General features: G+C 41.0%; 2 protein-coding genes across 2 annotated transcripts in view; one reads left to right on the top strand and one right to left on the bottom strand.

Annotated features, from left to right (window-relative positions):
- Positions 1-3407: 3407 nt before the first annotated feature.
- Positions 3408-6063, bottom strand: LOC131003355 (protein ASPARTIC PROTEASE IN GUARD CELL 1-like). The gene is made up of 2 exons (XM_057929899.1): positions 5866-6063; positions 3408-4028 (listed from the first exon to the last, which is right to left on the bottom strand). Exons 1-2 carry the CDS (start codon positions 6061-6063, stop codon positions 3408-3410), a joined length of 819 nt encoding a protein of 272 aa, XP_057785882.1.
- A 2161-nt stretch (positions 6064-8224) lies between these two features.
- Positions 8225-14116, top strand: part of LOC131003463 (uncharacterized) — a 40113-nt gene continuing 34221 nt past the window's right edge. The window contains exon 1 of the mRNA XM_057929969.1: positions 8225-12260. Within this exon, the coding sequence (XP_057785952.1) occupies positions 8225-12260 (4036 nt within the window). The remainder of the gene's footprint in view (positions 12261-14116) is intronic.

A 14116-nucleotide genomic window follows, 5' to 3' on the forward strand; every position in this document is an offset into this window, starting at 1 on the left:
TTGTCAAACAATGCTCCCAAAAACTATGTTTAGGAAGTTTAGAACCCTGTTTGCCTACTTTTATTTTGTCGCGTTAATGCTTAGGAGAAAGATCTATGTTTAAGAAGTTTAGATCCCTGTGTATACGGGTTGCAACCGTATAGACATAACTAAATACCTAGCTAGTTAATATGCTAAATTTAGAAAAAGGCTATCTGACCATATACTATTCATAAAAGGATAAACCTTTTTTCACAAGTTATTTGGTTAATTAACAGTAAACGGTTGTCAAAAAAAAATGTTAATAGTATAAAATAATCAAAGAGTAGTGAAAATCAATAGTTGTTCATCAATTTAATTTTAATAATTTTGACTAACTTTTACTTGAAAAAAGGTCAAATTGTCCTTACTTATTGTTCAATTTTTACATCACAAGTCTCTCTATCTCCTATGGCGGCGTTCGGTTGACAAGATTAATTAACCAAGATTGAGTTGGCCTAAAACTAATTTTGTCATAAGGAGTAAGCCAAGACTCATAGGTCACTATTCCTATGTGGCATTGTTCCAAGATTGAATCACAGGCCGTATCCAAACCGAACAAGATATATATAATAAGATTAATCTAATGTAGCCCTATCATCCTTCAAATCATACACACACACACACACATATATATATGTATATATAGAGAGAAAGAGAAAGGTTCAACAGAGAAGTACAAGTATTTAGAGAAGAGAGAAGTGATCTGGACCATTGATTCCTTTAGATCCAATAGCCGAATTTTAATCAGTATTTTTCCCTTAATTATTTTCGAAAAGGTCATTATAGTAATTGCATTTCATAACTAAACGTGAATTAAGATATGTAATCTTAAATTATCTTCTTTTTTTGGTAAGATTTGATTATACCATATCTATTCAGTAAAATGAATCTTACTGTGAAATTCCTCCTACCGTAAAACTCAGTATCAATCTCTGAAGCTTTGTTTCGGAAAGTAAAAAAAAAAGTATATATTTGTTGTTTTATTCGAACTCGTGCATTATATGTTCATAATGATTCAGTGAGATCTTTTTGTTAAGGATTTGTATTTCAATTATCCATCTACACACCAGTTTCTTGTATACTGTTATGCGTACTGTTCTGTTCGATTCTTAATAGTTTCTGTTCGTTTATTTAATTGAATAATTCATATGTGTAATGTGTTTTGCGCTGTCATTTTTCAACATTTTTTGTTTTTTGTAACTACTATATATTAGCTTCGAATTTTTAATGTTTGCACTTCATAGTACATTATATTCTTTCAGTTTACCTATAATTTATTTAATGAGCGATAACACTCCATCAAGTTCTAAAATTATCTTCATTGTATTTTTTGTTTTCAAGGATATCTGGCGTATGAAGAATATGAAACAATTGAACTTATAATCCATGAATGCGAGGCTAAGAGCAAACCGTTTGTGGGGCAGATTTTTCCAAATTTGGATGTAGGATGTGAGTTTTACGACGACTGTGCAGGGTTATGCGGTTTTACATCCAGAAAAAGCACAAGCACAAAGGAAGATGATGGTACAATTATTTTATACTATGTGTTATGCAATAGAGAAGGTATTCCTCCTAAGCCCGACGAGTCATTGATGCCCAAAAGTAAACGCTCAACCAAGAAGCGTAAGAGAACGTCATGCAAGGTGAATTGCAGGGCTCTGATTATTTTGCAAATTTTAGATTTTGGTATGTATAAGGTGCGCACGTTCATTGAGGGTCATAATCAGGCCATGGTTCCTACTGTATCTAGACACTTTATGCCCGTGAACAGGAATGTTACCCCGCCCATGAGATATGGATTACGTCCGCGATTAAAGCAAACATTGGGCCTATTAGATCTTTCCGTATGTACAGAGAGAATATGGGCGAGTATGAGGATATTGGTTGCGTCAGTAATGATTTCAAGAATTTTGTACGTGATCTTAATGTTTACGCACTTGATTCAGATGCTCACATGATTTTGCAAACATTCATGAATAAAAAAGAGTTAGGCAATGGCTTCCAATATTTCTATGATGTAGATGATGAGAACAAGCTGCGTCGGTTGATTTGGACCGATGAAGTTTCTGTTAAGAACTACAAATTATTTGGTGAAGCCGTGTCCTTCGACGCAACATACAATACCAACAGGTATTTTAAATTTTTCTCTGTTCTGTGTAATTTTGGTCTTGTTTCTATATGTGTTCAAATTATGTGTTCAAATTATTTATTAAAATTGTTCTTGTTTAGTTCTGTGTTCAAACGTTTTTACACGACTGTTCGGATTGTACTTGATAACTGTTCAAATAGGTTGAAAAGTCAGTTTTATTATTTTTTATATTGTTGTAGTATCAATATTTTTTTTTTCCGTTTTGTTGTCATAGTATTAAAGATTCATTTTTTGCTTTAACATGTATAAAATGATCTTCACACCGTTCACGGGTAGGGATAACCATGACAAGTGTTTGTCTTTTGGTGCAGCCATCATATCTCGAGAAGATGTTGATTCGTATTCTTGGGTTTTGGAGAAGTTTGTTGAATGCGTGGGAAATGACCCCACCACTATTAATAACTGATCAAGATCCAGGAAGTTTTTTGAGTGCATTAATTTTAACAGCGAATGCATTAATTTTTACAGTTGATGCATTAGATTTGATGGTTCTCACGTTCTCACAAATAATGTAGTTCTCTCTAGAACCACACCATATATATATATATGAGGCACTCTTGCGTGCACCTGGGTGCACGATGCACTCGGGTCAAATCTGACCCGGTATAAGAAAACGGATATATATAACAATTGGGCATTATTTAACATCTGCATGGATAGCGCATCTGATTTGAACCCACGCCTCCGAGAAGAAGGTCACGAGTTCGATTCTCAGCAAGTGTGTGTTTTTTTTATGTTATTTCATGCTTTCCATGCTTTCCAGCCACACTTTCTTTCCGGCTTTTTTTTTTCCCTTTTTTTTTTCTTGCAATTTTTTTCCCTTTCGTTTTTTCTTTTTCTTTCTACATTTGTTTTTGTTTTTTTATTCTTATTTTTTCTTTCTTTTTGTAATTTTCTTCTTCCTTTTTTTTCTTCATGTTTTTAAATTTATATTTTTTATTTTATTTTTTTCTTCTTTTTAGTAAAGGGTAAAGTACCAAATACCCCCCAACGTTGGAGTCCCTATCGCGTACAGCCCCCCATAGTCAGGGTAAGCGCTGTTTACTACCCTAACGTGGCAAAATCGTAGCCATTAACCCCCCGCCACTTAACGAATGTTAACACCGTTAGATTAAATAATTTTTTTTTATTTTTAATTAAGGTGAGCCAACTCTTTCTCTATCTGAGTTGCCAATAATCGACAACTCCCCCGACATTCCGGCGAACGCCAAGCAAAACTTCCCGTCGCTGTCCACCGCTACCATGCTGTTCTGCGGCGGCAGCACCATCCTCTTCCCGCCACCATGGGGATCCTCGCCTTCGACAGCGAGGGCAAGTCGTAGCACGTGTCGAACAGAGCATAATCGCCGACCCACGGCAGTGCACTGGTCTTGTTCCTGAACGCATCCCGCACCAAGCCGTACACATCTCTCCGCAGCCGCGTCACCGTCGTGCCGGAGTCCACGATCATGCCGCCACTCCCGTCGCTCCCCATCTCCAGCAGAGACGCCGCGAACTTCACCGCCTCGCCGCCCACGCTGATCCCGGTCATCGGCACGTAGCGGTAGGCGTCGTTGGAGGGGTTGTCGACCAGCGGCGCTGCCACCGAGTCGGCGGGCGGGATCGAGTTGAAATCCAGAGTGGACGACGAGTTCGAGTCGCGGTCCACCAAGCAGTATGAGAATGACGTCGCTTTGATCTGAGCGGGAAGAGATGAGGCGCCGCCGCCCAGGCCCAGCAGGCCCGCGGCACCGAAAAACAGGCCGCCGTTGTCGTGGCCGCAGCCGATGGCCACGTTGTCAACGGTGCCGGAGGAGCCGAAGGAGATGGTTACGGTGGCGAAGTTTCCGATGGTGTGGGAGGCGTCACCGTACAAAACCTGTCACAAAAATAGTTTAATTAGGGAAGCTAAAATCTCGAGAAAACTCAATAAATATAGTTTGGTTTTTCTAAAAATTGGTTGGGGGTGAAAACCTGGTAAAGACAGGTCCCGACGAGGCAGATGGAGGATCGGAGGGCGACGCGCTGCAGGGAGAGGCGGGTGAACGGCTTGTAGGTGGAGGAGTGAACTCAAGCAACTCAGAGAGAGAAAGAGTTGGCTCACCTTAATTAAAAATAAAAAATTATTTAATCTAACGGTGTTAACATCCGTTAAGTGGCGGGGGGGTTAATTGCTACGATTTTGCCACGTTAGGGTAGTAAACAGCGCTTACCCTGGCTATGGGGGGCTGTACGCGATAGGGACGCCAACGTTGGGGGTATTTGGTACTTTACCCTTTAATAAATAACACTATTTTTCTTCTTAAATTACACTATATGCATTAATAAATGATACTACATCTATATTATTATATATAAAACAGCAGTTCCAACGGTCAAAAATTCTCGGCAAAAAAAATTGACAGTTTTTTCCACTATTCATATTCAAATAAACGTGGGCTGATAGTGGAAACCAAAGAACAGGTATCCTAAAAAAAAGTAGGACAAAAACGTGGAGTTCAGCATCAATTTCTTTAAATCAACAATCAATAATTTGTCCAAGTCTCATATCTCATTTTGCTCGATTTTCACAATATTTAACATATTCCCACTGCTATTTATGATCCACAAACAAATAGTATTACAATAAAAGGCAAAATATATATATATATAATTAACTATAGCTTAATCACCTAAAGTTCTATTGTCCCAATTCAATCGAGAAGTGCGTCTTCTCGGCCTTCCCGCAAGCACCGCAACATCTGTACGATGAAATCATGAGCGAAGGCGGCTCGATCGCTGGCGACGGAAGCCGTTAGATCGACTCCTCTTGATCGTCAATCCAACAAGTGGGGGTGAAAATTAATTTAGGATGGTAGTTACCGGATTTTTCTTATTCTCTCTGTTGCTGCTCTCCTTGACGCAGAAAAAAGAAGAAGAAAAGACCGCATAATGAAGAAGAAGAAGAAGTTGTAGCGGCGCTTGATTGAGAAATATATTAGGGCTTTCACTATTTTACTTATTATATTAATATTTGTAGTTAAGAAGTGTGGTTTTTTTGTGTAGACACGTGTAAATGAGCCCACATATTTTAATTGGAGTTAAAAATAATATTATTTTGTGTGCTAAAATAAAATTATAAAAATATTTAAGTAAATACGGTTTTGAGTAATTGCTTAGGATATCAAAAACAAAATTTGACGACAAATTAAGTTTTACATTTTTATTGAATAATTACTAAATTTTATTCTTCTTATTAATTAGGTTATTTAAATATGGACTTTTAACATAACTAAATTTGTATGTGTACTTATTTTTATTTTTAGAAACAAATTTGGGATATTAAAAAATATGGACTTTTAAATAAAATATTTTGGTCTTTTAAGAGCCTAAATTTGTTATATTAAGTGTGGATTATTAATTTATTTAATTTAATTGTGGATCCAAAATTGTAAAATTAAGTATGATCTTAAAATATAACAATGAACTTTAACACAATAATAAATAAAATTACATGACATTTTTGTCAAGAGTAAAATTTTGAAGTAGCCAAAATGAAGCATAAAAAACAATTTATGGCCACACATTGAAAAAACACAAATTTTGGCCATTTTTATTGATTTGGACGCTTTTGCCCTTAATGAGGCGAACTGGGTGGTTGAAAAAACACGCCGCTTGCTCGGCGTCTCCACCTTCGGCCGTCCTCCATCGCCGGCAGCCTTGCGTCAGGAACCGACCTGAGATCTTGCTGCGCCAGCAACCGTCCGTGAACCTCTACCGTCACGTTCAGCTGACCGCCGACGTGTTGGTGAAGTAATCTTCGCGTCTTTCCGGTACCCGGAGACGACATCCGCGCTGAGATCCATCTGCCACGGAGAACGACGGCCAACCCCTCCTCTCATCAGAACCGCAGCACTGCCGCCTCTCTCGGCCATGCTCTTGCTGAGAGGTTAGTAAATCTGATTCTCCGTTCACGAAAGAGTGAAATTAGATCATCTTTTATTCGAAATGCGTACGAAAACTTTAGAGATGTAGATTTTTGCCCGGTGATTGTATATCATCTTTTCATTCGAATTTGTTATCTTTGAATTTCCGTGAATTGCTAATATCGTCAACACCAAAATCATTTACCAAAGAAAAAATAGCATATAATCCGGACTGGGGCTGGTTTAGGAGCGAATGGTTCCGCTGTGTAGATAACCGCGTGATCTACCCGCCGGCTTCCATGGCTTCCGATTTTCCTCCGATCTCCAACAACTTTGTCAGGCCTATGCCTGCTTCTTCCGGTAAAAACCAAACTCGGGCCTCGGATGTTCCCTCGAGTTCCACTCTCAAACCCGCTTCTGAGAACAACAAGAGTCATTCCGAGGCTCTTGTCAACTCGACGCTGCATGGAATATCTAGCCCTAGCGCTGAGGCGAAAAGGAACAAACTCTCTTTTGCGCGAACGGTCCAGCGATCAGTTCCCAAACCAGCAGATGTTTTCGCCCAGGACTTCAATGCTCTTCACCCGGTAAACATTGGCAACAAATCTATTCTTCGGATTCCAGAAGCCCTGTATCAAAGTAAACTCAAGGAGTTTGAGTTCGCTGTTCACGCCAGGCTTTTGCTGAATAAGGGAGATGCCCCCAGATTTGCTTCTGACATTAAACAAGAACTCATGGCTTTATGGAAAACCTCGGATGTGATCCGTGTGGTGCCACTAGGGAAAGGTTTCTTTTCGATAATTTTCGCGAATGAATCTGAGATTGCTACGGCAAAATCTAGGGCTACTTGGAAATTGAGCAAAGGTATTATTCGAATCAGGGAATGGGTTCCGGATTTTGACCCATACAAAGAATCATCTGCTCTCTCCCAAGTCTGGCTGAGAATCTATTATCTTCCTCACGAATACTGGCATCCGGAAGTGATAATTGGCATCGCCAGATATGTCGGTCTTCCTATTAAACTTGATGGTTTTGCGTTTTCTGGACAAGTGGGTCACTTTGCTCGTGTTCTTGTAGACATGGATGTCTCTAAGCCTATTCCCGAAACTCTCACGGTGGATAAGGGGACGCGCTCGTTCGAGGTTGAATTCGTATATGAAAATTTGCCGCATTTTTGTGGCTTTTGCAAACTTGCAGGTCACAACATAGCTCAATGCCGCCGCAAGAAACAGCAGGACAACAACACTGACATCACGAATCCTACAAGCTCGGATCAACCTTCTCTCAAAACCATTCACAACAAAACTATGGAGAAAAAATGGCAGAAAAATAAAGAGATTCCTATCGGTAATTCTTTCGATGCTTTATCTCAAGAGCCTTCCAGAGATGAGGACGTCAACCAGGAGCCTCTTATTCAGAAGGAGAGGACTTCCATTATCAGGGCTTCGGAACATATTAATCACACTACCGCTGAGGAATTTCTTCAGACAGATGGGGCACAGAACTTGCCCCAGCGTAAAGAAGGTTTGTCCGGACCTGATTTGCTTGCAGCTGCGTGCAGACCCATTCCTGATTCGAACACCATACCAGATATAATACCCGAAGATGAAATTAATAACAAGAGAACTGAGACGGGTACTTTTGCTGATAAGGACGTGGCCTTGGGAAACATGATGAAAGTGCAGATTTTAGAAACAACATTAACTCAAAATCAAAAGGAAGATAGTGCTAGTGAAAGCCCAGAACAAGAGACAAACTGTCGAACAGATGGTGCCATTACTCGTACTACAAATGAGATGATTGAAGACGTGCCAATCAAACGGGGGCGGGGTAGGCCGCCTAAGCAAACTGTCGAACAGTTGGTGCGCACGGCTACTCCGACTATCAAAGATCGTCTACGACATAATCAGGCCGCTCCTATTGGGGATCAGGTAGAACAACTTCAGGGGACCACGACGGAATTTAACTCTTTGGTTAAGGAAGCCGTAGATAAAGGCGTCCAAATTTCAGAATTCCTTATCTCGCAAACTTCTTCTGCTGCCGGTAAAAGTATGGACACCGCTTCTTCACGGAAATGGGGTGATTTGGTGGATGATGATTATGATCCTCAGGAGGAGGAGGAAAATATCCACCTTTCTCAATGAATATCCTCTCTTGGAATATTCGTGGTATGACGGAAACGGCTCGTAATTTGCTTCACAGTTACTGTCATGTTCATCATCCTATTATTCTGGGCATTATTGAGCCTAAGACTAACTTTCTTCATATTCCGGCATCCTTTTGGAACTCCATCAATTTGACTCCTTTCCATCAAAATGATCGCACCCCTCATGCTTCCAACATCTGGATTCTCATCGCCACCGGGGTTACCTGCTCGTTGATTATGTCCACGGAGCAGATGGTTATTTTTGACATCTTGTTTTCTAGCTATTCTTTCAGAGTGGCTATTGTTCACGGGAGTTGTAATTATATCACTCGCAGGATTCTTTGGGATGATATCTCTTCTTGTATGGTCCCTCAAATGGTGATTCTTGGAGACTTTAACGCTGTGCTTGGAGCTCATGAGCGGCGGGGACGCCGGTTTCCCAGTCGTGTTTCCAGTAGAGATTTTCAAGCTTTCATTGATCGTCATACTCTCATTCAAGCTCCCACCTCTGGGCCTTTTTTTACTTGGACGGACAGGCGAAAATTTCCTATGACTACTGAGTCTGTGCTGGACCGCACTCTTTTCTCCGAGGATTTTGCTGCGCAATGGCACTCTTCTGAGAGCTTGGTTTTGCCTCGTCTTGGCTCTGATCATGCTCCGATTTTGCTTAAATGTTCCACTCCTCATAATACCTCTGGTGTTCGTCCTTTTCGCTTCCTGAACATGTGGAGTTCTCACTCTGATTTTATTCCAATGGTTCAGCGTTCTTGGACTCCTGTTGTTGATTCGAACTGCCCTATGGTGCGTATGATGCACAAGTTGAAACGTTTGAGGAAGGAGCTCAAAATTTGGAATAAATCCACTTTTGGGAACTTCAACACTTCGCTTGAGGAGCTCTATAATAAGCTCTCTTCTCTCCAGGCACATATCGATAATGTTGGCTATTCTGAGGTGCTCTTTGACCAAGAAGTTGAGCTTGAAGCCTCTATCTCGGTCATGCTCTCTCGGCAAGAGAACCTGCTTCGCCAGAAAAGTAGAATTCGATGGCTCCAGGATGGAGATCGAAATACTCAGTTTTATCATAACATGGTGAGAATGAAGCGCGCTAGCCATACCATCAAGCATCTTGAGATTAACAACGTCCTGGTTGAAGATCATAACACTTTGGCGTCTCATGTGGAAAACTTTTATAAATCTCTTTTTGCGGCGGATTCCAATCCTGGGGGCGATCTTTCGTGGATTACTAATTATATCACCAGTAGCCTCACTTTGAACCAGAAGTCGGCTGTGGTTACTTGTCCGACTGCGACGGAGATCAAAGCGGTGGTCTTTGCTATGGACAAAGATAGCGCTCCCGGCCCGGATGGCTTTGGAGGTACTTTCTATCGTTCAGCTTGGGACATTATTGAGCATGATTTCACTTCCGCCATCAGAAGATTCTTCACTCATCATTATCTCCCTTCGGGTCTCAATTCCAATACTCTGACCCTTCTTCCCAAAAAAGTTGATGCCAAGGTTATCTCTGATTATCGGCCAATCGTTCTTGGCAATTTCTTTTTCAAAGTTATTGCCAAGATTCTGGCGATCCGGCTTAATGCTTCTGCTGCCACCATCGTCTCCAACAATCAATTTGGCTTTATTTTGGGACGTTCTATTCATGAGTGTATCACTCTTGCCTCGGAAGGGGCAAACTGCATGGAGAGGTCTTTACACGGTAAAAACATGGCTCTTAAAGTCGACATTCATAAGGCCTTTGATACGCTTAGATGGGATTTTCTTCTGTTCGTGCTTCAAGAGTTTGGATTCCCCAATATTTTCTGCTCTTGGATCAAAACTATTCTCAGCTCGGCTCGCATCTCTATTCGGTTCAATGGTGCTCTCTATGGCTATTTCGAATGCGGTCGGGGGGTAAGACAAGGAGATCCTTTGTCTCCAATTCTTTTTGCCTTGGCGGAAGATGTTCTTAGCCGTATTTTTCTGGATGCTGCTAATCGGGGTTTAATCGTCGGCATGCGTTTCTCGAGATCTTTGAGTTTTCCTTCTCATCTGCTTTACGCTGACGATGTCCTCCTGTTCTGTCAGGCCTCCAAGCGTAATTGCATTATCATAGACTCGATTCTTCAGCTCTATGCCACGGTCTCTGGGCAATATTGCAACAAGCATAAGTCTACTCTTTACTTCGGGAAAGGGGTGTCTCCTGGGCGACGTTCTCGGCTTCAAATGGTTTTGGACTTCAACATCGGCTCCATGCCTTTCACATACTTGGGAGTGCCTATTTTCTCGGGTCGAGTTTCTTCTGCTAAGCTTCGACCTATCTATGATCGGATTCTTGCCCATTTCCCTAGGTGGCAAGGCGGTCAACTGTCTATGGCGGGCAGACTCTGCTTAGTTTCTTCCGTTATCAACAGTGCTGCGGTTCATAGCATGCTTGTTTATAAATGGCCGGCGAAACTTCTGCATGCTCTTGACAGAGCTTGTAGATCGTTCATCTGGACTGGGAGTACTCTGAAGAAACCTTCTTTTTCTGTGAGTTGGAACAGAGCTCGTGCTCTGAAGGAACATGGCGGAATTGGAGTCAAATCTTTCTCTGACATCAATAATAGTTTCATGTTTCGGCTGGGTTGGTATATTATGAACATGAACAGCTTCGGCTATCGGCTGCTTCGTCAGAAATATCTCACTCAGACCATGGATTGGGCTTCCCAATGGGCGAGTTCGTCGATTTGGACTGGTGTTAGAAGGACGATTCGGGAGATTGTTTTGGATACCTTCTGCACGATTGGCACTGGAGATACGATTTATTTTTGGAGAGATAATTGGCTCGGGTATCGGCTGATCGACAAACTACAAATTCCGGAGTTCATGACACCCTATTTCTCTCAGAAGATTTCAGATTACTACTTTGATAATAAGTGGCACCTCACTTCTAGTTTTATGCAGTCTTTCCCGCGCATTTCTCTCGACATCATATCTACCCCCATTCCTGGATTGGCGGACGACAGATCCTGGATTCAATCGGGTTTCGGGAACATTACTGTTGCTTCGGCCTTTGCTCACATACGACCTCAGTTCCCTAAGGTCGACTGGGGCTCCTGGATTTGGGCCCCTTTTATCCCCGCTCGGCGATCTCTCTTTGTCTGGCGCACTATTGTTGGCAAGCTCCCTACCTTTGATATGAATCGCCTCATTGGTATTCAGGGGCCTAACCGCTGCCCTTTTTGCTCGGCAGCGGAAGAGACAATGGATCACGTTCTGTTGAACTGTCCCTTCTCGGCTTCGATTTGGGCGGATGTCTTTCGTTGGTTTTTGATTGACCAACCTTTGCCGTTGGACGTGGGTAGCATGATTCGATTCTCTATCCACCAGAAAAACAGCAAACAAGTTGGCAATTTGTGGAAAGCTGGGGTGGTCTCTCTCATCTGGAGTCTCTGGTCTCATCGCAACAACGTCATACACAAAAATTTAGCACCTTCGCGCCACTTGATTCTAAAGCAGGTCCGGGTTTTTCTTTGTGAAGCTGCCAACAATTTTGTCCTTGGTACTATGGCCAACTCGGTTTCTGATCTTCTCATTCTTAACAATATTTCCATCGCTGGACAACCCAGGAAGCCTTTTTCCTATATTTACGTTGCTTGGCACTTTCCACCGCCGTCTTGGATTAAAGTTAATACTGATGGTTCGGTTCGTGAAGGGAGGATTCATGCGGGGGGCGTCTTTAGGAATGCCTTCAATGACGTTCTTGGTTGTTATCATTTCTCAGGCGGCCAGGGGGTTGCGTTCGAAGCTGAGCTTTTAGCTATTATTATTGCGATTGAATCTGTGCATCGTGCCAAATGGGAGAGAGTTTGGTTTGAGTCGGATTCTTCTTACGTGGTTCAGCTTCTTCAGTCGCTCTCTGAAACGGTTCCTTGGAGATTCAAACCTCGGTGGAAGCTTGCTCTCTCCAAACTCCATTCTTTCACATGGCGCATTTCTCACATTTATCGTGAGGGCAACAGATCGGCGGATTTTTTGGCTTCTCAAGCTAGGGAGGAGGGTTTTTGGCCTCATGCCATTACTGGTTTAAATGATTTTGTCAAGGAGGATGTTTCTATTCCCTATTTTACTCGTTTTGCTTGATTTTTTTGTTTTTTTTCTCTTCGTTCTGGATCGGTTGTGAGCCGGGAGGCCTAAGGGTAATGGTTCGGCCGGAATCCTTGAGACCTCCTAACTCAGCTCTGTCAACCTTGGTCCTTGACGAGTACTCTTTTTCCTCAGCTGTTTTGAGGTTTTAACGAGGCTCGGCCCTTAGTCTGCAGCTTTGTGCTTTCAAGGGTTTTTGTTTTCCGTTGTTGTTTCTTTTCTTTTTAATAAAATCTTATTTCAGCAGAGGCGAACTGGGTAGGATCAGGCACGCGGGTTGCGTGCCGGGTCGGGTTAGGCACTTATGGCACTATTAGTGCCATAAGTGCCATCGGAAATCCAAAATAAAACCAAGTAAAATAGTCATTTTGGCACTTATGGCACTATTAGTGTCATAAGTGCCAACGAAATTCAAAATAAAACTAAGTAAAATGGTCATCAGCACAAATACAGAAACAACAACATCATTTAAACCCTAAATGGAACATCTATACCCTAAATGGATAATCTAAACCCTAAATGGAACATCTAAACCCCAAATGAATAATCTAAACCCTAAATGGAATATCTAAACCCTAGGGGGAAGTGTGCGCTTATGGCACTTATGGCACTAGTGCCATAAGTGCCATACGTGCAGCACAGATCAGATCTGTCGATGGCTGAAATCGAAGGAGGCGAAGATCAGATCTGCCGATGGAGGAGGCGGCGCAACGATCAGATCAGATCCACCGCCGTCACCTCATCAGATCAGATCCACCGCCGCCTCATCAGATCAGATCTGCCGCCGCCGCCTCATCCTCCGCCACCTGACCGACCTCCTCCACGCTGCCAATTTCAGAGGACCGGATCTCCTCCACCGCCGCCGCCGATTTCAGAGGACCGGATCTCCTCCACCGCCGCCGCCTCATCCTCTACTCCGACAAAGTATGCCCAAGCCGCGAGAGCTCCGGCGAATTCTCCAAGCTGGGCGCCGCTGGAGAGAGAGGGAGATGAGAAAGAGAGATGAGAGAGAGAGAGAGAAGGGTAGAATAGTCATGACATACAAAAAATGGCCAAAATTTATGTTTTTTCAAATGGTGGACAAAATTTGATTTTCATTCTTCATTATGGCCATTTGGGTGGATTGTTTCTTTTGTCAATTTAGCAAATGTTTGATTAGAAGTTAGAACAACTTATTATATAAAAGTACGTGATATATAACATAATTATATAAAATTAGTGATTGAAAAGTTACGTACATAAATATAGATATAAATACAATACATAAGTACTATTTTTTTACCGTTAAATATATATTTTTTACTTTGTATTTATCTTAATTTTATATATAATATGTTTAAATTATTTAATAATTATAATTTTATGTAAAGGTGAAAATTTAATAATTTTTCAGTTTCAGATTCTTTATTGAGTCATTGATATGAATTTATTTTGCTTCAAATAATATTTTTTATTTTATTATGTTTTGATTATATTTAATATATATATTTATTTATTTAATATTACATATTTTAGTTACGATATTCGTCGTGCATCGCACGAATGGTAGTACTAGTTTATATTTAAATAATACTATTTTTTTAATAACTAACACTATATGCATTAATAAATAATACCCACATTAATATTTAAATGACACTACCATATTATATAAATAACACTATATGCATTAATAAATAATACCCACAATAATAATAAGAACAATAACAATAATTATAAGAAGAAGAAGAAGAAGAAGAAGAAGAATAATAATATAATATAATAATAATATAATAATAATAATATAATAACAAT

The sequence above is a fragment of the Salvia miltiorrhiza genome, chromosome 1 (genome assembly GCF_028751815.1).
Source record: "Salvia miltiorrhiza cultivar Shanhuang (shh) chromosome 1, IMPLAD_Smil_shh, whole genome shotgun sequence".
NCBI classification, from domain to species: Eukaryota; Viridiplantae; Streptophyta; class Magnoliopsida; order Lamiales; family Lamiaceae; genus Salvia; species Salvia miltiorrhiza.